Below are 21097 nucleotides of genomic sequence, written 5' to 3'. Positions count from 1 at the left end.
AAAGCGTTAGTGCTAACGCTTGGCGCCAAGACCTTTTGTTGCGAGAGGAAGATGGGACTGTGGGCAATGTCCGTGTGACATAACGAGCTCAGTATGTTTGGGAGTAGGGGCCGTAATTGATGCGGTAGAATTAATGCGGTAGAATCAACTGAAAAGAATGGATATGCAGTGAATGCAGTGAGAATGGGATAGAAGTGTGCTTGTTTGGTTCAGTCGGAAATCTGAAGGTAAACACGCGATTTATATCTTGAGGCCCTTCTGATGTTCACCAAAGCTAACCACACCTCCCAATTAAGAGTATCAAGTATATAGAGTTGGTGTCGGGGGTAAATGGCAGGGGTAAGTACCTTGTGTAGTATATGTCTAGCCTACTCAGCTGGGCTTGGCTTAAGTGGAACGGTGCACTCGACGGCGAAGGCAATGGGAAACGGTTCTCGAAACGGGAGCGGCGTTTTCAGCTGAGTCATCCAAATCCCTGTCAAAAAATGGCTCCCATAGATAAGCCACCCCTCAGTGCTCTTATCTATGGGAGAGCGGACGGGATCCCGAGTTTTCCAGTGGGTATGGTCGTATGTGTTTTCATCCACATGATCCAACACCTAAATAACTCCATACCTAGGGAGATCATTTCAGCATATAAGGTAGGTACACCGGAACTCTCCCATGTTACCCAAAGGGGACCAGAGAAAGTATAGACGGAGATCCAAAAAATCGAGGGACTAAGGGTATCTAGGTAGGTACCTCTAGCTACCTAGGCTCGTCTGGTAATGTTGTAAGTCCCGTGAGTGCTTTCCTTCCTCCCCCTTCAACACCTCGAAGATCAGCACCCACCACACATGCTGAGACGCTTGAATCAGCACGGGAGGGAGACAAGTTGGTTCTGCGCAGATACTTTATCTCCCAGCACGGTTCCAAGAGGCATGAGCGGGGGGTGGGTTTCATAGGTGGCTGGGTGAAAAACATGTAATTTCCAGCATCGACGAGGGCCAACATCGAAGAGATTGAAAATGGAGGGGAGAGAGTAAAGAGTCTGAAAGGCAAGGGACAATTTCCAGCAACAACGAACACAACCAAGCAACGAAGCAGCGAAGAAGAAGAAAAAAGGCAGCAAAAGACAACACAGCAACAACAATCAAGGCCAGGTGTGGAAGGGTGATTGGCAAGTAGTTTTAGATCTAGTATCCTACTAGTTAGGACTGGACTAAGGCGAGGAGAGATTAGAACTAGTCCACTTGATGTTTTTGCCTCTTACCACCTTTGCCCACCCATTGTAAGTAGTACTCTTACTTCATGTTAGCCAACAAATACTTCAACCCGGCCCACGCCTCGACACCACTCGGCAGAATTTGCGCAGCAGGCAAGACGAATCCGTTAGCGCCGGTATCTCTGAGCTCCAAAGTGAAGGAGTAATCAGCACCCGTAACATCGAGCGCGTAGTCGACGGAGGAGCCGGTGGTCTTGTAGATGGTGGAGCAGATGGGGCCGTAGTTGAAGGTGGTGCCGTAGACGGCCTTGATGGCGGCGACGGCGCCCTTGGCGAGAGCCTGGTACTCGGTGTTCTTGGTGGGGACGGCGGAGCAGGTGTAGCCGTAGGCTGTTTGAAGTGTTAGTCGAGGGACTGAAGAAAAAGAAGGAAGTGAACAGAAACATACGAGACATAAACAACTGCGAATACGAATGCCAATCAATAAACAGCTTCAAGCCCTGGGCAGCCTTGATCTTGTTCAGGGTAGCAGCAAGGGCGGTAGTCTCGGGAGCGTCGCTCTGCTTGGCGCCCTTGTAGTCCTCGGCGCAAGGGGAAGTGGAAGCACCGCCCGAGGCGGACCACTGGATGGGCCAGTTGCGGTTGATGTCGCGGCCGATGCAGGTGGAGCCGGAGTTGGTCTGGCGGTTCTTGCGCCACAGGCGGGTGGTGGTCTGGGTGAAGATGAAGCCGTCCGGGTTGACGATGGGGAAGACGTAGAACTCGTACTTGTCGACAAAGGCCTTGACGGAGGCGTCGGTGGCGTAGTTGGACAGGAGGTACCAGGCTTGGTACTCGGTGACCTGGTGATGTGTTAGTTGGCTTCTATTCTATGAGAGACGAACGACTAGGGTAAAGAAAGAAAGGCATACCATGGTGGTGATCCACTCGCGCGCATGCACGGTACCGTGGAACACAATGGCGGGCTTGACGCCCTTGCCGGCGCTACCCCAGAAACGGATACCGGTGATGGTGTTGCCGTTGTTAGAGGTGCCCGAGGTGACAATCTCGGACTGGCTGGGGTAGGAAGTCACGAGATCCTTGAGGAAGGTCAAGTGGTCGGCATAGGCGTGGTACGAGTTGAACCAGCTCTGGTTGGCGGTGCCGGCATAGGCCTGGAAGCCGGACTCGTCGGCGATGGAGAGACCGAGATCCTCGTGCATGGTGAGGGTCTCGAAGCCCGCGGCCTGAGCCTTGAAGGCAGCGAGCTTGGTGGGCGGGATGACAACGTCGGCGTGGCCGCCAACCTTGGCCGCACCCTTCCAGGTCTCGAGGTCGAGATCGGCGATGATCTTGTTCAGCTTGGCGGCATCATCACCGGCGGCGATACGGAGGACCTTGTAGCCATCGTACGAAGTCCGCTTGGGGCGGGCTTCAGAGCGGATGGCGGTGGCGGAGGCAAGGCCCAGGAGGGCGGTGAGGATGGAGAGGGACTTCATGGTGGTGGAGGTGGTGGGCTTCGAGATGCTGCGTTCTCCGTCACTGCCTTCTTCCTCTTGATCATGATGGCGGTCGATGGGTCCTCGGCCATCTTATAGTTGTCCATTGTGTACGTGAAAGGTCTGGATCAACATCAGCGTCGTGACTTCCGAGCTAGGTAGAGTAGGTGATAGAGTGGATAGTTGAGGTAGGTAGCAGTCGATATCGAGGTCAAGCTCGAAGGGGAAGGTGTTTGATGGGCCAAGTAACCGGCCTCCATCCATGGTCGGCATCTGGATAGACGCATTTTGGTAAAGGTGATATGCATAAGATCTCGGTAGCACTTCCGTACCGCGGTTCGCCTCGTTCGCCTCATACTATCACGAGACTCCCATTGGCCGGGTAAGTGCTCAACTTCAGACAACCACCCTTTCGTTTGTTCCTTGCCCCTAGAATTCCCCTTCAGACGGTATTTCCAAACCTGGCTCTTCAGTTCGCCGGGCGGTGTCTCTCGCACCCGTCAACCGGGAAGGGCAAGTCGTTAACAGGGACGATTGCTTGGATTGGTACCTTTTGATCGGCACGGTTTGGTTGCATCAAGTCTCCCCCTCCGTCCTGCATTCGCGGCATGACCTAATCCGGAAGGTTGTGATGCCATTTCATGCTCTTTGCCCGCCATGGCGCTGCATTATGCCATCTTGTGTTTCTCTGGTGTTGGTCTTGGTCACAGCAGCCCAACGTTAATGCCAAGCGGTAAGATAGGTAGTAAAGATGGCAGAGATGGCTGGCCGATACCTTACTCTTTGCTCCAGTCAAAAATTGACTCAAAACTTAGGTAGCTAAGGTTCCAGAACCCATGCCACCTACCTACCTCCCCCATGCTCCCCCATGTTTAAGCTTGGATTTGACGTAGCATTGCTTGGCAAGATCGAGAAGGTTGCAACGGGGCATCGCATGAGTCTATCGACAATCGTTGCCCAGCAGGGAGCATGGGTGTGTCCAGAAAGAAGCAGAGAGAGGAAAGGCGACATTTCCCCCATGTGTTTGCGATCGCACAAGTTTTCCGCACATGCTGGCAATAGATTGGCTTGATTGTCTCTGTATCACCATCTCAGCTTCCTGTTCTGGCAACAGCTATGGTATAGCCTCATCCCCTGAATTTTTGAGGGAGAACCAAGGCTCTTGCCCCGTGTCGCGTGTGCCATGTTGACATGTTGGCGTGGGGTTTCTGAATCTTAGGTGTGATGCCGCGGTAGGCATTATTGTATGTATCGTGATGTTGGGCCTGGACCTTGATGGAATCCGATATTGGCCATGCCCTAATCCAATGAGCGAGCCATGGGAAAATGAGATTAAATCGCGGGGAGGGGAAGGCAAGGAGCTATCGTGACATGGCGTAGGCAGAGGCGGGGTACGAGGCGCGTCGGGTATGGGCAAAGAAGATGGAAAACGCAAGAAAGGAGAACATGTAACTGTATCCTGAAGCCGTCAGCGTCTGAAAAAGAATTGTTGTCAAGTTAGTTGCGGGATGACAGATGGAACGGAAGCTGAGTGAGTGCTGGCGTTGTGGTTGTTGGCGTTTCAGCGGTTGTTGAACGAGGTACAGAGTGGGGTCCGGCAGCTGTAATGGAAGCTCGGTGAGCGGCTAGGTGACTTCATGTCCGTGGTCTGCGGTCTGCGGTCTGCGGTCTGGACTTTCGACTGCCAAGAACAAGCGGATAACCCCAACCCTCACATAAAAACTTTGGAAGATTTTCCACTTGACATCAGAGGCATCACATTGTCTTCGAATCACCTTGCTGTTTTCTTCCATATTCATACTAGTACTTATCATACGTTTCCACTTATATTCTGCGCTTTACGCCATGACAGCTTCTTCGTGACTGCTTCTCACCTACCCGCAATCCAAGTGTAATGGAATTCGGCCTCTCTGCTAGACTCCACCCACTCGGGATTTTAAGGTTTGCCAAGCCCCCCGAAACCCTTTGAACCCCTTCCTCCGATCCCGTTTCTTCTCCGAGTCACATTATCGTCCAAGTTGAAAACACAAAACACCAACTTCTCTTCTTCCACGCTGTCGTTAGGCTTTGGTTTTTGATTCCCACTAGATTACAGAGGTACCACAGGTAAAGACAGGCTTTGTTCAATCATTATGAATGAATCCCGAACCAGCCTTGCTCCGTCCCAAGGGTGCCGACCCGACCGGAAACCCGAACGCCCTCAAATCAAAAATAAAACTGCTGCTGAGGTGGCTGGCCAGGTGGTGGATGGGCTAGGAAGTCGAAATTCATTGTGTCTACGCCGGTGTTGAAGGGGTCGGGGGATTCTATTCGCGGAACCCGAGCATGGTCAGCTAAAACCAATACCGATTTTTTTTTTAAAAAAAAAGCGGAGGGAGGGAAGAAGGGAAAAGGAAAAGAACAAAGAAGAAAGACTAACCCCAGAATATGGAATCATATAGATCCATCGGCGACATATAAGTAGCCGGATCAAACTGCGACATATTCTGCGGCGGCATTCCACCTACACCACCCTGACTTGGGGTGGCAGCGGCACCGGGTGGTTGTTGGAGAGGTGGCATGTTATATGGTACCCTGTTTCTCTCTTCGTTAGCACCCTTCCTTTCGTCTTTCCTGCACCCCCACTCAGGTACGCGACAGAAGGAAGACATACCCTTGATACTCCCCCGCCGCACCCATCTGCTGCTGTCCCTGTCCCCCGTTCTGATTCTGCTGCTGCATCTCCGCCATAGCCAACGCAGCACTCTGATGCGGATCCAACGGTTGTTGTTGTTGACCACCTGTCGCTCCTCCCATCTGCTGCTGTTGCATCCCTGGTCCTCCTGCTCCTCCTCTTCCCTGTTGGTCCTGCACTTGTCCCAAACCATACAGCGGATACCCATTAGGAGGGAGCCCCGCAAGCTGGTTAATCTGCAACGACAACGGCGTCCTCGTCCCCGAGCCAGGGCCGGAAATGCTTCCCTCGCGCTTAATCCCCGTCGGTCCGACGACTGATCCATGGTCGTAGATGTTTTTGAGGGCAGTCAACGCGCGGCTCAACGGGCCGGAGAGCTCGATATCGTGATCGGACCTCGGGATATGCGGTTGCGGCGAGGTTTGTTCCTTAGCTGCCGTGGCGGACAGGGCCGAGATCAAATCACCCTGGAGCTGGCGAACTTCCGGGTCGGCTTTGGTTTCCCCCAAGATGCCGAGCAGGACGGCTGATGACAGGCCGTGGTAAGTAAACGCCCAGGAGCGCGTGGGAATTACCGAGAGCTGATGCATGGCGAGGAACATGCGGACTGTTTCTGTCAGGTTCTCCTTGCATTTGTCGGCCAGGTATTTCTTTTGGGATTTTTCAAGTCGACTATTTTCGCGCTGAAGGGCGGGCCGACAACACACAGAGACAATGAAGGAGGTGTGCAGTCTGATGGCGTAGTGTTGGAGGCGGTCCATGGCGGATTTGCAGGCGTCTTTTGTGCGGAGTTGTACAATGAGCTTGTCTCGTATGCTTTCCACGTCGGCGCAGTTGGTGAGGATTTGCGTGTAGATGGCCGTGGCTGCGGCGTCGGGATTGAGGCGCTGCGAGATGATTTGGCAGAGATGATACATGGCCTCGAGGTAAGACCAGCCTTCTGTTTCGGCGGTCGGTGAAAGAGGAATGGGACAACAGGCAATGTTGGTCATTGGTGATCGGTCAAAGGATAGTGAAGTGAGCGTGTCGTGCCAGAGGCAAGTCCACCTGGGGAGAGTTAGTATTAGTTTAGGGGTGGAGTGGAAAAGCTCGAGTAATCTTACCAGAGTCTCCTCCTCGACATTTCCTTCTTCACAATCTCGGCTGACTGACGGCCGTCAAGAACCTGTGGACGGTGGAGGCCAAGGGACTGCGCCAATCGACATGTAAGTCCAAGCAAAGCCCAGGAAGCTTCTGCTTTCATGTCGTTGAGTAATACGAAGCTTGTCATCATCATGGCTTGTATTGAGTCAAGGTTTGGCCTAGGCACTGTTAATGGGCGGCCGAGTAAGTGATATTGAACCAACGCATAACATACCTCAACAAAAAGTTACCAAGCCTAAGAAAATGGAAAGAGATCTGGATGTACTTTTGCGCATCTCTCGTTCGGATATGGTATGGGGTCTCGTGGTACTGGGAGCCGACTGCAAGGACGGCGAAAAGAATGGCAAGCCATGATGCAGAGACAGGTTTCGTAGTCTTGGTCGCAGCCCTGGCGTTCTTTGCTCTATCTTCGAGATAGATCATCAACCGGGACTCGACGTCGTCGATATCGATAACGAAGCCCCAGAATGGCTGGGGTATTTCCTTGTAGGTTCGAAAAAGCCTAGAGTGTGTAAGTCCATGTTTTTATCTCAAGATGTCATGTTAGGAGGGGTGAAAATGCGCACTTCATGACCTCCCGGTCGGATGGCAGTTCGGATGATATGTCGGACGTCAGCCTGTCCAGATGTCGGGAGGACATGAGCGGAAAAGGGGCCGAGTTATCGAGCCCCAGTAGGGAACGCATGTCTTGGCGTATGTAGTTTACGTCTTGTGGTTCATCGGTTGCGGCGGTTTGTTCCCTTAGAAGTGCTGGGATGCTATTCTGGCCAACATAACGGGTGATCTCCACGGCTTCGGGCTCTAATAGGATGGTTAGATGAGATCACTAACCTTGGGAGAAATGCATGGGAAAAGAGGGCTGTATGACACACCGTATGTTCTTATTGATTCACGGGCCTCATGGCTCAAGCTCCGTCCTTCTTGAGCGTCTGGTGAGTGCGGTCTCTTCTTGGTGTGAGAGAGATCAGTCGAAACCGATGATGGTTTTCCGGTTGCTGACTTGTTTGGCTTGTAGGAACAGAGCTGTGGGTGTTCCCGCTTGACGCAGTTTTCACATGGACTCTTGTTGTCACACTTTACTTTTCTCTGTCTGCAGGGCCAGCAGGCGGTACCTGTGAAGAGATTAAGGTAAATACTAAGCAACCTCTCGATGACAGGAACGAATGTCAAGCATTGATGAGTAGGGCAAGGTAATAGTTGTGTCTAGAACCAGAGTTGAGGTGCATGCCGGGAGGTCATGGTCACGGACATGAGAACCGGACTGCTGGGACCGGACCCGGAAGCGTGGGGGAGGTTGGGGGCAATGCGGCCATGGTACCACAGCCTCAAAAGTGAGAAGGACACGAGGTTACATGATATCCAGAAAGTGGACAATGGATAATCATGATGTAGCTGACGATGATGACATGATAACAAAGGAAAGACCCACTTACCATATCGGACCTTGCGGTGGGAATGGATGATGCGGTTGGCCTCCTCAGGAGTAAGATCCTCGAGGTTGGGACTCTCATGGGAGTCGGACATGGACATGGCCTTTGCTGTAGTACTGTATATGACTATATGATGAGGGCTATACGAGTCGGGGCTGGGGCGGAGACGGAGGCGGGACGTGGTAAGCCTTGGACGGGATGAAGGCCGGAACGGGGAACGGGGAACGGGGTCCGCCAGACCACCATCCGAGCACTTGTTCCTTACTTTGAGAATAGCCTCTCTCTCCGGACCAGTCGTCAATCGTCACTCTTTCCCCAGTGCGGATGACTCCAACTCCGACGACAAAGCGAATCCGAGGATAGTGTAGACGGTAGTCTCGGGCTATCTCCGAGCGCCCTATGAGCCTCTGAGCCTCTTGAGCGTATGCACAACTGCAACGGCGAGCAGCCAGTCGGCAGCGCCAAGGGCTTGGGATTGGTGGATCCGCGGCTATTCGAGGAGGACGGGGACCGGGAGGGAAAGGGATTGACTTTTTGATGGATTCGGGAAAGGGGGTCGAGAGGGGTTGAGTGAGAGAATATGGGGAGGGGGGGAATACCGATGCAAATCCGAAGGGAGGACACTCTGGGTGATAAAAAGAAGCCGAGAAAGCTTTTGCAAGATGGGCTAACCCGTGGCCGTGGGTATGAGGGGTCTCCGTTGACAGACCCTATTCGGAATTGGCGGAATGGGAACCTACCATACCCGACTTGTGCTGCAGTCACAGTGGCGGATTTTGTTTGGCGGCGGCAGATGGGCGACGGATCCGCGATGGATTATTGGATGGCTAGCCCCGGCTTCCGTTGACGCGCCTAGTCTCAATAGTGTAGGTACAGTTAGAAGGTTTTAGGGGTCTCGATTCCTCTCTGGTCTCCGGGCATGCTCATTTTTCTACACGGTCTGCCTTGCTTGTCCGACAGTCCTCGACATCTTCCACAACAAATATTCACCGGCAATGTGATCAGTTCTTTCAATCAAAGTTTGATTTCTTGGTTGACAATCCGTCTTGTACCGAGATCGATTTCTTCTTATGTCCCGGGCTTCTCTCATGCCCATGCTAGCTTCACTGTGTAGTAGGTCCGAATAGGTTTGTTGGCGGTGCCAGTTCAGGGTAGACTAGGTAATAGGGAGACAGGGTACAGTCTCTCGGGAACAGACTACCAAGCCTTGTGTGACATCATTGTTAGTCCACTCACTGGTCCTCAGTTTCGTCTGATACCTATGTGTTGAAGAGAGCGGTGGGAGGCTGGGAGCGTTCGAGATTGTATCAAAACTTTCCAAAGGTTCGTTTTCAGTTATTGGTGCAAGCTGGCACGGAGGAGTTGATGTTTCTGGTTGCTGGAAGTCGAGACAATTACAAAGTCTTGGTTGGCGGGCATGCACATCGACATGTCGGCCTGCAGCTGCAACAAAAAAAGCCCCAGTGCCTGTCCAAATTGTCAAGGCATGGAATCCGTCCAATGGCATGTCACAAACGGTGAGTGGATCATAGGCGATTCAAATGTAGCAGCGGAAACATCTGTCCTCGAGCGTGCCCCAAGTAAAACTTTCCGTTGAAAGCATTTTGCGTATGTATGAGATCTTGACTTTAGTTAGGCATATGTATGTACAAAGTGCGTACAGTGTAGCTGACAGCTGCCTGTAACGATGTATTGACACGTGTGTACTCTCTACAGCGAATTCATTTTCTGTAGCCCCGCCTTTTGGTGTCCCCATCCCACTTGCCATGCCAGCGGGAAAGAACCAGGACCTCACAAAAAGCTGACAGGGCACCTGCGCTGCCTGGACTTTGCGGGCCGTTCCTTCTTGACCGTGCCAGGCAGCAGACCGGTTGGTTCGTGTTCCTGGAAGTAACGAAGGCGATTTAAAGAGACGGATTAAAAGAACCCCATTTTGGAACCTCGAATCTTTCCTCTCTGTGTTCAGACGAAAACTCTCCAAGCTACAACCAAGGATGTCAAATCACAGAACCCGTCACCGTTCAGCATGTTCTCTCATGCCGACAACCTTTTGTGTCTTCCATCCGGTCCTCCCCCCCCCCCCCCCCCCCCCCCGGCACCCTGACAGCAGCGACCTGTCACTTACTGTGGACCCCTCCTAGGGCTGCCATCCCCTGCAGCTTCTGCAAGTAAACGCAAAAGATAGGCGTTCAGAGGGTGCATACAGTCAGTCCCAAAATGGGCGCGTCGCATGATGCGAAAAGGCTGCGAGCCTGCGACTCCTGCGCGGCCACGGCGGCTACCCTTCACCACCACTACCAGTGATATCACCACCCATACCAGCAATACCACTACCGCCGCGCTCTTTTGAACATCGGGCTGAATGTGACCAATTGCGCCGACAGCGGCCGTTTCGATCCTGTGGCAGGTTCTTGCAGCGGCTTGGGCGTTAATCTGGAAACGTCTCGAGTTGGGTTGGGACTAATCGGCAACCACTCCAAACAGTCGACAGCTCGGCGCGGTTCTATAGCCATCCATTGCGGTTGAAATGTCCCCTTCACTATTGCAACTCCTCGGATCAGACGAAGCTTTTGCCCAAATCAGTTCCGGGCGTTGCTAATCATAAACACGGCACAAAGCTCGGTCAAGTTCGTCCGAAATGCTCAAAGGTGTCCAAACACCTCGCGCCATCAGGTCCACGAAAAACCACCTTGTCCTGCTTTGCGCGAACCGTGTCTTTGAACTCGATCAGCCCAAATACCAACCCAACTCGCCTTTTCCCGCTGCGCCTGCTTTTGCTCCTCGATCTCGACTTCGTGAAGCAAACGAGATAGGCGGATATGGCCAAGGCTGATTTCAGGAAAATCGGTTAATCGAGCTCAAAAAACATACAAGAGGATCAAGTTCGCGAAGATTTACCTGTCGCTCACCTTGACAACCGCAAAGCTTTGGAGGGCAAAACCACGGTGGCATTGTTTGCTCCCGCACATTCGTCGCCCGAGACACCCAAGACGCTCCCGCTCTGTAGAGGCTCAAGTCGGGGGATTAGGTATATCTCACAGTCGCGATGTCTTCCTTTGCGGTGGTGGTCGATCTTTTTTTTACCTGGTCGTTAATTCGTTTGTTTACTTCTCCAGGCCCGATCTCCCACGGCACAAATGAACCCCATTACTCCTAGAAAGAGGAATAGTTCCGTCGAGGAAATCATCAACCGGCTCAATGCCGACTATAACCTGGGCATCCAGTGCGTCGCAGACGCAACTCTCACCCCGCACCGCCGGAAGGAGCTGGCCGAGGGAGACGAGAGTTTCGGGCGCCATGACAAGATATACAGAGCTCTCAATTTCCTTTACTGGCAGAAGGATGAATCTCTGACACAGGCAGAAACCAACTTCTTCATCGAGGCCAAAGCTGCGAGCTCGAACTGGATACCCAAGGCCCACGCCGACCCTGATACCCTTTCGTGGTCCAAAGAACCCCCACGCGCTACGACTGCGGGCCAACAATGGCAATTGCAGACCGTCTTGCTCGAGGTGCTTAATAGGTTTATGCCACCTCCTAACAACACGCCAGCTCGAACGCTTGGAAGAACTCTAAGCGGCCCAAGCCGCCTGAGCCGCCCAACCCCCACCAGCACTAAGCGCAACGATGAGCCTGCCCATGTCACTTTCGCTGATCCGCCCAAACGCTTGTTTGCTCGCTCGGCCACAGGCCCTCCCACTCACAGCGCGGCGATACCCCCAAAGTTTCCCGATCCAGTGAATACCGGTTCTAAACGGCCGTCTCTCGAGAGTGGAGATCCCAACCAAGGCACTAAGCGGGCTAAGGGCAAGCTGTTTGATAATGTCGCCGCTGCCGCCGTCCCGCCCATGCCCATTGCGAGCGCTTTGGACAAAGTACCGAGTCGAAGGCATGCGAATACCAGTGATCCCACGGCAACGGGTACTAGACGAGCAGACCAGGTGGATTCTCTCAATACTACATCACAAGGCATCTCGTATGGTTCGAGTGTCTTTAACACTGGTCGTCATAACCAGAGCATTTCCCAGAGTAGTACTGAGGCTCCTCCTTCACGACTCAGGAAGAAGCGACCCGTGGATGCCAAGGTCTTCGAGACTGGAAACATGCCTGAATCTCCTAGCAAGGGAAGGGCAGCAAAGGCCCATGTCGAGAACCAGTTCCTTTCTTCGTCCTCCCAGGGTGAAACATCATTCAGCAGTATCTACGGCTCGTTTCCAAGTTCTGGCGGCGAGGGCGCAATTCCTGAGCCGAGTCGCTCGAATGGACTGGGTCGGGGTGAACAAATTGCTCAACCGGTGGCTCAAGTTCATGCACCGGCTGTTGCAGCTCGGCTGAAGGATATTTGGCCAAAATTCCCCAAATGGCTGCACGAAGCTCCTCTTGCTGTTGCATGGGAAGTCACCAGACTCTTCATGCACTGCAAAGTGGATTTGGAAGACGAGAGCTTGGGCTTAAAGTACGACCCTTCCTGGTCTACCGCGCGCGATGTCACGGATATCTGGAAAAGTCTCTACCAGCTCGATGCTTTCCGAGGCAAAACATTCCCAGAAAAGCCGGCCACCGACGTGTTCGATACCGCAATGACGGGCAACTTTGAGAGCAAGGGTAGTGCCGTTGTTCTTTCTGCTGTGCTAGACTACAACCCGGATAACTCGCCAACTGCGCCCCTTTACCTTGTGAAGCTGAAGCCGCTCATCTTCGAGCAGGGCTGTCGACTCACCCGTCGGTTCGGTCCTGATAGGTTTTTCGAGATCCTTATACCGTCGCCTACGAGCACTAGCCCGAGCGTTCCGCCGGTTGTTAGTAAGCAACCAGGTGCTGTCGAAGAAGTCATCCAGTGGCTCACCAAGGAGCCACATTCCCTCGTAGGCCGCCAATGGCGCGCTTTCTTCGCCAAAGATGCCGGATACAGGAAGCCTCTCAAGGAGTTCCGTCTTCATGCCGATGATCCAAAACCCATCATCAAGGAGAGAGTTCACTTATTTGCTGAGACCGGCCACACATTTCGACCTGATGTGTTCGGCAAGAGAGCTGTCGTTCCGGCAGAGGAACCTGTGGACCAACGAACCGAGTTCAAAGTCAGCAAAATGCTGAACTGGTTACTGCAACTCGACAACAACACTTGGCAGCCGCACCTCAAGCTGTTTTCCCGTATCCAACTCGGTCTGAGTAAGACCTATGCCATCATGACGCTGGAGCCTCACCAAATCATACACCACAAGTCGGATATCCTTTCACCTTCAGGCACTGACGAAGTGATGAATGATGGTGTAGGCCGCATGTCGAGAAGCGTGGCAAAAAAGATCCGCGATGTTCTCGGCTTGGGCGACGTGCCCTCTGCTGTCCAAGGGCGGTTTGGTTCGGCCAAGGGAATGTGGGTTATCGACGTCAACGACATGGGCGATGATGACTGGATCGAGACATATCCATCCCAGCGTAAGTGGGAATGTGACTTTGTCGACAAACATCAACGGACCTTGGAAGTCCGCAGTGTGGCTTCTGAACTGAAGTCAGCCGGCCTCAACCTGCAGCTGTTGCCTGTCCTGGAGGATAGGGCCATGGACAAGGTGAAGATGCGTCAGGCAATCGGTGACCGCCTCGTTAACGATTTGCAACGACAGTTCAGCGAGCAAAAGCATGCGTTGAATCGTCCTGTGGAGTTCCGCCAGTGGGTTTACGAGAGTTACTCTACTCGCGCAACTCGAGTCAGCCACGGCCGTGTGCCTTTTCTTGCCGGGCTCCCTGACAGCCAAGAGGAGACACTGAACTACTTGATGAACAGCGGATTTGACCCCAAGAAGCAAAAGTTCCTGCAAGACATCGCCTGGGATCTCCAAAAACGGAAGTGCGACACCTTAAAGTCCAAGTTGAACATTCGGGTCGGTCGATCAGCGTACATCTACATGATTGCCGATTTCTGGGATGTGCTCGAGGAAAATGAGGTTCATGTCGGATTTTCATCCAAGTTCAGAGACGAGGAGGAGTCTTTCACACTCCTATCCGACTGCGATGTCCTGGTGGCACGATCTCCAGCCCATTTCCCCAGTGATATCCAACGTGTCCGAGCAGTCTTCAAGCCAGAGCTTCATATGCTCAAGGATGTTATCATCTTCTCTACTAAAGGAGATATACCGCTTGCTAAGAAGCTATCTGGTGGAGACTACGACGGCGATATGGCGTGGGTCTGCTGGGATCCGGAGATTGTCGCTGGTTTCGTCAACGCGGAGATGCCTCTGGAGCCTGACCTGTCGAGGTACCTTAGGAAGGACAAAACGACATTCAAGCAGATTTTGGCATCACACGGCGCTGGCCCAGAGGCTAAGGAGCAGGCCATATACGACATGATCCAGAAGAGTTTCCATTTTGCCATGCAGCCTAACTTCTTGGGCATGTGCACCAACTACAAGGAAAGGTTCTGTTACATCAATAACAGTGTTTGTAATGAGCCGGCTATCATTCTCAGTTCACTGGTTGGAAATCTCGTCGATCAGAGCAAGCAGGGTATCATATTTAATGAAGCGAGCTGGGCTCAGTTGCGTAGGGAGTTGCTTGGAGGCATGTTGTCTCTCCCTGAACCAGGTTACAAAAGCGACAACTGGTTCGGCCGTGGAGAGCCTACACACATCATTGACTACCTGAAATTCACTATCGCTAGGCCCGCAATCGACAAGGAACTGGAATCTTTTCACAACGCCATGAAAGCGGCCAAGGACACAGAGGACGGTGCCCACTTTTGGGACCCGGAACTCGCAGCCTACCACGCATTCTTCAAAGATTTCGGCAAAAAGTCACGATCCTGCGCACTGCTACTCACCACGCTCGAGAACCGCATCGGCGAAGTGGAAAAGGAATACGGCAGGTTGGTCAAAAATAAGGACATGAGAGACAGCGCCGACTCCTACCCCGTCCGCGTCAACCAGGTCTATGAGAAATGGTGCGCCATCACGCCCGAGGCCATGGACAAGTCCGGAACCAACGATGATTCTAAGGTGATCAGGTTGCTCGAGCTGTCCTTCATCCCGGACCGGGAAATGAACACGTGGGCGCTGCTGAGGGCCAGCACGGCTTTCAAGTTGTATTACCGTAAGAGCCCCAAATTTGTCTGGCAGATGGCAGGCAGGCAGCTGGCGTACATCAAGGCACAAATGACGAGCAGACCGGGTGAAGGCGCCCCGGCACTTATGACTGCATTCATGTACGCGGGCTTGATGCCGGATAAGAAGTTCATGAAGCAGTATGTGGCCAGGCTGGAGGGTGATGGATCGGAATACCCTGACCCGGAGGATCATGATCTGATTGGTGATGAGGAGCTTGATGGAATTGGTTTCACAGGGAATGGCGATTATTAGTCGGGTTGCTTTGAGGAGGCCGGTTGCATCTTTACTTTGCTGAATTTCCGAGTTTGTCAACGTTGGTAAAGGGAAGTTTTTCGGCTTCTTACGTACGAATGAGTGTTCTTTTTGGGCTTTAGGTATGGCGATTTTTTTCGGATCTGGCTCAGCAAGCGAGGCGTGGGACCTGTAGTTGGTCGCTGGAAGATAAAAACAAAAATGGGAGACGATATCATTCATGGTGGTGTGATCATTTTGGAATATTTGGGTGTTCGTGATTTGTTTCTTCATACGACTTCTTTGTGTGGTGGGTTTCCTGCTTGTTGCCCGTGATGATGCTAAGGGTAGAAAGTGTATGGAGGAGGTGCGAGAAGGTAGTTGTCATCTTTCCTTCGAGGCGGTTGAGAAGATTACTGACATCCGATTTATCGTAGATTCCGGTGTGCTCCAACTTATGAAGGACACGGGAGTCAGCCATCAACATCTCATCCCTTCTTCCCCACGAACTGTGACGCAATAGCGTCGTACAAACTATTGCCGGTGGTTTTTGCCACTATCTCCATTCGTAGAGTTTATTAAGAACAGCAGCACCACCAATGAAGCTGTTCATTCGGGACCCTCTCCCGAATCATATGCTCGATGTAAATCAATGATCGGATCGACACCACCTACGAACAACTCAAGCTTTGCGGAGAATGACGCTACGGAGCTTGTGATTTCCCACCCGTCCCTCCCTCCCTCCCCAGCAGCCCGGCTGTTTATCTCTTGTCCCGTCGTCCGATCTCCGAAATGCATGTGAAGGCAGGAACCAATGACAAAACATGGACTTATCTAAATAACATCACCGCAGTTGTGGGTGGCTCTTTCTCGGCTTTCTCCATCTTCGATGTCTGTTTTGAGTTTAGAATTCCTCACCACGTCGGCAGGTTCCCGTTCAGGTGCTTGTCCCGTTCGTTAACTAAGCTCGCCCGGGACAAAATTGATGAGACCCGAGATTAAGTTCTAAGCCCAGGAAGCCAACAAAAACTAACTGAATCGATTACCCAGAAGACATGAGGACTGTATAACTTTGATGGTATGCCCTCAGTGGGCATCGAATGCGGTAAAATCGCTGATTTTTGTGGTGTTCTGGCCGAGTTTGGTGCTTTGAGTGGTGGACTCGGGTGTCATCAATTTTCTCCTGGGCGAGCTAAGGAAGAGAAAAGGCTTAAATAGCGTGCTCGCTCCCTTTTAGCCTCCGGCCTCCATCGTAGGTGGAGCCTCCGGGGTCTCTCAGACTGTTTTTGGCCTTTTCGATCTGTCTAAGTCAGATCTAGTGTTGTTGGTGTTACACTTCGATATTAGCAACATCATCACTTTTGTATAAAGATCAGGACTTACAACCTCCTCCGATCTTCCTCCGATTGCAAAGTTTGCGATGAAAATTCCCTATATGAAATTTTCTGCTGCACTCCGATCTCTTGAACAGCCCCTTTATATGTCGAATTTCTTGAGTTCGATGAATGAATGCTTGTTTCGACCTCTTTGATCTTTTCGGCTTCTGATCTCCTGGACCTGTTGCAACACCTCTCACCAATTCCCGTCATCGCATTTGGGAACATCAACTCTACTTTTGGAGCTAGTATCCACTTCATGCCTACCTTCACCTACACGCGCAAGAATCTCGAATCTCGAATCTCAAGTCCGGTCTAAACACAACCCAAAGTACATCAGTAACAGCCACTACATCAACAAAACATTGACACCATCAGCAACAAGAAGAAGAATAATATCAACAAAGCACTTTACACTTCGCGTCCCCTGTAACCGAGTAACCTTCCATACATCACACCTACACTTTCATCTTTCAACTCGAGTACCTTGATAGCGGATTATTGTGGAGATACTCCGTATACAGCCATAAACAAACAAAACAACCCACCATGAAACTAAAAGAGTTCCTGGCCCGCCGGTCCACCGCTTCCACATATATAAACCCCAGTTCATGAGCGACGAGTACATGAACCGTCGACGATCATTTGGTAGGGGAGGGGCTGGGAATATTTGTATGTTCTTTTCCATATCTTCTCTTAACATTTTCTCCCACCCACTCACTTTCCCTAGAAACATACACCCTCATACCTGTACCTTACCTTAGACCTAGTCCATACGACAATTAACGCAACACAACCCCTATGCATAGGCTCAAGAGAAGAAGCGATCCTCCCCGTCTCCATACCACCAAGCATTCACGAATCCCACCAACCTGGTGGTGAATGCGCTTCAGAAACAGACACAGATGGGAGCAGCTCGGAAAACGACACCGTCGACACCCACCACCATACTCACCACACCCACTCCCCACGAAGCCATACAGTCCAAACGGGAGTCCAAACAACTATAATTACCGCTACCACTACCGCCACTGCCGACCGCACCACTTCATCAACAACGACCGAGGAGACCAGGAACATCACGAACGCGAGGTAGTGAACATGACCGAAAAGGAAGGAGGAGTAGTGTCTGGAGCTCCATGTCCATTTCTTTGTCTACGGGGACCCATGAGTCTGCGCTGTCGAGTAGTAGGTTGCTGCATGGGTTGAGTGGGGTTAGGCATGTGTTGAGTGGTGAGAGTGGGAGTGGTAGTGGTGTTGGACACGAGCATGGGCATGGGCATGGGAATGGGAATGGACATGGGCACGAGCACGGGCACGGGCACGGGTAATCAAGGAGGAGGAAGGGGGGTTTGGATTTGGGGAAGGAACGAGCTTAGTTTGCCGTTTGATTCTGCGATTTGGTCGGTGACATGAGGTGAGGGGTCTTTAATTGGGATGGATGAATGGTTCAAGGTTGGCTGCTCCTTATTTACTCCACGGTTGGTTGGGACCGATTGGTGTAGGGAGGGAGACACGACTGGAAGGTCTCTGGAAGAGCAATCAGTGGTTGGGTTAGCGAGGTTAAATAAGTGAAATGGAGTAGAGGTATCGAGGGGAGCGGGAAAAGTAAAAGCAAGGAAAGGGAAGGGGTATCTGCGGCAAACACAAAAGGGCTAGAATGGGACGGGCTGGGCTGGAAGGGAAGGGAAGGTTACATACCAAAAGCTGTTTTTTCTCTTTCTTGCGGGTTCCAGGTTGTGATAATACGCTTCAAATCAGAAACTTTTTTTCAACTTTTTTTTTTCAATTACCCTTGAGAACTGGTCTTTTTGTGTTTATTTTCCGTTCTCTCTCCCTCCTACATAGTTAGCTCTATACTGTGGGACATGATACGATATTGTGTAAACCAGAATTCTCAACAGGACCCCTAGTTGAAAAAATAAATAAAAAATAAAAAAACAAAGCATCTAAGTTGTACCTCCAGTAAGTTACGCCGCGCGGCGTGCAGTCAAGCCGAATTCGCTTCTTTTCCAGCCTTTTCATCTACTACTCGAAATCTGCACGATCTTAGGCCTCTTGTCTTGGTTCACCCTCGCTTCGCACTCCCACATCTCATCACATCAATACCCCAGGCCATGTACTCGTATCAGGCGGGAGTTTATACCAGGGACGGTTCCTCTCTCTTCCCCCTTCACTCTCACGTCCTTCAACAACTCTAATACCGTTGTTATTTTCTCTTCCGGAAGAAGAACTCGGAGGCGCTGACGATTGACCACTAGCTGCACTAGCTGCGCTAGCTGCCCCCAGCGGGATACTCTCCGACGTCTGACTCTGGTTCTCTGCCAGCGACTTATTTACTGTTGAGCTCTGGGGTTGAACCACTCGGGAAAGGGTTGATAGAGAGAGGATGCAAGCGGCGATGATGGTGAGGGCGGATTCGGCGGTTGAGTAGTAGATTAGGGGGGCGGTAGTGACTTCGAGGACTTGTATTAGTACCTACCTACACGGGTCGGTTTGAGTAGAAGGATGGATGGTGCTTACAAGTAAAGTCTGATGAAGTGAGGCCCGAGATTACGGTTGCTTTCTTGACGGCGCCGGCACCGGAGCTGGATGTTGGTTGTTGTTGGTTAGCAAGGGGGGTGGTTATTGGCATTTCCAAGTGGGAGAAGGGAGGGAGGGGTACGTACAGAAAGGCGACGATGATGGCTAGAGAAATGCCGAGTCTTTCTTTCCAGTGCAGCATTTGGAGTTGATAGAATAATGCTAAGGGGAGGAGAACTAGGATGAAGTCTACGGCTGCGGAGTAGCCTACTTCCATGAAATATCAGTACGATATCAGCACTGTTGTTGACACAGATCCAGATACATACCAGCGGCAAACATAGCATACTGCGGATACACCTGGTTATCCCAACACGTCCCCTTCATGTAGACATCCCACGTCTTTGCTGCCGGTGAGCACCTAATCCACATGAAGAGGGCGTTGACAATCAGGAAGACGTGGATGGTAGCGATGCCAAGCCAGAGGAGGTCTTTGGTCCATCTGCCCGACAGCAAGTGAAGTAAAGTGAGGGCGAACGAGGTCTTGCTCCATACCGAGGCGAGGATAGAGAGGGTGCCGATAAAATTGCCGATTAGACCGATGGCAGGGAGGTTTTCTTCGGGGATGGCTTGGACATGTTTGCCGAGGCCTTTGGAAGTGGCGATGGTGATGATGAAGGTGGAGGTTTTGAGGACGAACTGTTGTATTGTTAGCAGAGTGGTTGAAGATATCTGGAGATGGCATGGAGAGTGCACTTACCCATGAGAGAGAACAAACATGGTCATCCCACCATAGCTTAGTCTTGTTGGAACGAAACTTCCATACTATCCTGACAATCACGAATAGCGCTGCCAAACCGGTGAGCGTCCAAGTAATGGCGAGGATCTCGGATCCTCGATCTTCAGATTCCATCTTACAAACGAAAATGATGGTGATAATGATAGTGGTAGAAAGAGAAGAGCGGCAGCGGCAGCAAAACCGTCCTCCATGGGTTAAGGGTTGAGGACGTGTGCCAGACTGAGACCTAACAGGGGGGGAGGGGAGAGTGGGTTCTGGGTTCAACAAGCTGTCAAGAGGTGTCTTATAGGAAGAACAAATTCCTTGGGCGAGCTTGCGATACACAACATATGCAATCTGTTCGGGCCCATGGTTGCGTGGTGCCAAATGTTGCACATACCTATCCCAGTGACCCTCGACCCCGAAGAGGGAGAGAGAGCTCAAGGAGAGAGGTATGTAGGAAGCCTACTTGGGACACATCGACATACTGCCAGATCCCTTTTTGGTAATGGTACTTCTTCTTGCCTGGCCTCGGAGTCGAAACTCTTGAGCCCGCTGCAACCCGCAGCCGGGGCCGAGAGCATAGGCCTCACCGGGTCAAAACAGCTTTTCCCGTGTCCGAGGTTGTACTTCGTTTGCTGGCGGGCGGTCACGGCTGATAGTGTGACAAAGGAGTCCTCCAGTGACCAGTCCTTTGGCTTGCTTTTGGTGTTTACGGACGCTTGCAACGGCGATAACACGCCTATTGTTGTCATTTGGGGCAGCACATCAGCCGGCTTGATCATACTCGTTCCCTTTGCTTGTGCCACCCGTGTGTTATGGTTCCTCAAGGTTGCTGTCGGTAGGTATGGGACTGGACTGTTTGGACAGAGCTCAGGCGACCACCATAGCCGTTGCGGTTCAGCTCCCCAAGGATTGATTCGAGTCTCATTGCATATGCCGCTTGGTCTTGGTTGCTGGTCCCAACGGTGGGATCGTCAGGTACGAACCCGATGCCGAACCCATCATGTCGAGGTGGGATGATGGTGGCTGCAACCCATATCACCGGTGAGTGATTCCCCTCTTCTTCAGCAGGAGGACTGGTAGAGCTGAATTGCTTGAGGTGACCCAGAGGTCAACCGCATTGTTTGATTTCCACAAATCCTGGAAAGTGGGGAGAATGT

The 21097-nt window shown here is 51.9% G+C and overlaps 4 protein-coding genes across 4 annotated transcripts; 1 reads left to right on the top strand and 3 right to left on the bottom strand.

Annotated features, from left to right (window-relative positions):
• Positions 1 to 692: 692 nt before the first annotated feature.
• Positions 693 to 2721, bottom strand: SMAC4_02021 (uncharacterized protein). The gene is made up of 3 exons (XM_003348952.2): positions 2116 to 2721; positions 1653 to 2046; positions 693 to 1594 (listed from the first exon to the last, which is right to left on the bottom strand). The coding sequence occupies exons 1-3, from the start codon at positions 2680 to 2682 to the stop codon at positions 1284 to 1286; spliced, it is 1272 nt and encodes a 423-aa protein (XP_003349000.1). The 5' UTR covers positions 2683 to 2721; the 3' UTR covers positions 693 to 1283.
• A 1715-nt stretch (positions 2722 to 4436) lies between these two features.
• SMAC4_02020 (uncharacterized protein) lies at positions 4437 to 8782 on the bottom strand. Its single transcript, XM_024655296.2, has 8 exons — positions 7933 to 8782; positions 7372 to 7611; positions 7066 to 7300; positions 6714 to 7001; positions 6460 to 6657; positions 5336 to 6403; positions 5102 to 5256; positions 4437 to 4988 (listed from the first exon to the last, which is right to left on the bottom strand). Exons 1-8 carry the CDS (start codon positions 8027 to 8029, stop codon positions 4888 to 4890), a joined length of 2382 nt encoding a protein of 793 aa, XP_024511198.1. The 5' UTR covers positions 8030 to 8782; the 3' UTR covers positions 4437 to 4887.
• A 1486-nt stretch (positions 8783 to 10268) lies between these two features.
• SMAC4_02019 (uncharacterized protein) lies at positions 10269 to 15782 on the top strand. The gene has a single exon (XM_003348950.2). It carries the CDS (start codon positions 11067 to 11069, stop codon positions 15276 to 15278), a length of 4212 nt encoding a protein of 1403 aa, XP_003348998.1. The 5' UTR covers positions 10269 to 11066; the 3' UTR covers positions 15279 to 15782.
• Positions 15783 to 18404: 2622 nt separating this feature from the next.
• Positions 18405 to 21045, bottom strand: SMAC4_02018 (uncharacterized protein). The gene is made up of 5 exons (XM_066089696.1): positions 19917 to 21045; positions 19486 to 19855; positions 19303 to 19423; positions 19157 to 19221; positions 18405 to 19089 (listed from the first exon to the last, which is right to left on the bottom strand). Exons 1-5 carry the CDS (start codon positions 20067 to 20069, stop codon positions 18731 to 18733), a joined length of 1068 nt encoding a protein of 355 aa, XP_065946813.1. The 5' UTR covers positions 20070 to 21045; the 3' UTR covers positions 18405 to 18730.
• Positions 21046 to 21097: the final 52 nt, after the last annotated feature.

The sequence above is a fragment of the Sordaria macrospora genome, chromosome 4, assembly GCF_033870435.1.
Source record: "Sordaria macrospora chromosome 4, complete sequence".
Taxonomy (NCBI): domain Eukaryota; kingdom Fungi; phylum Ascomycota; class Sordariomycetes; order Sordariales; family Sordariaceae; genus Sordaria; species Sordaria macrospora.
This window is presented reverse-complemented; position numbering and strand designations above follow the sequence as displayed.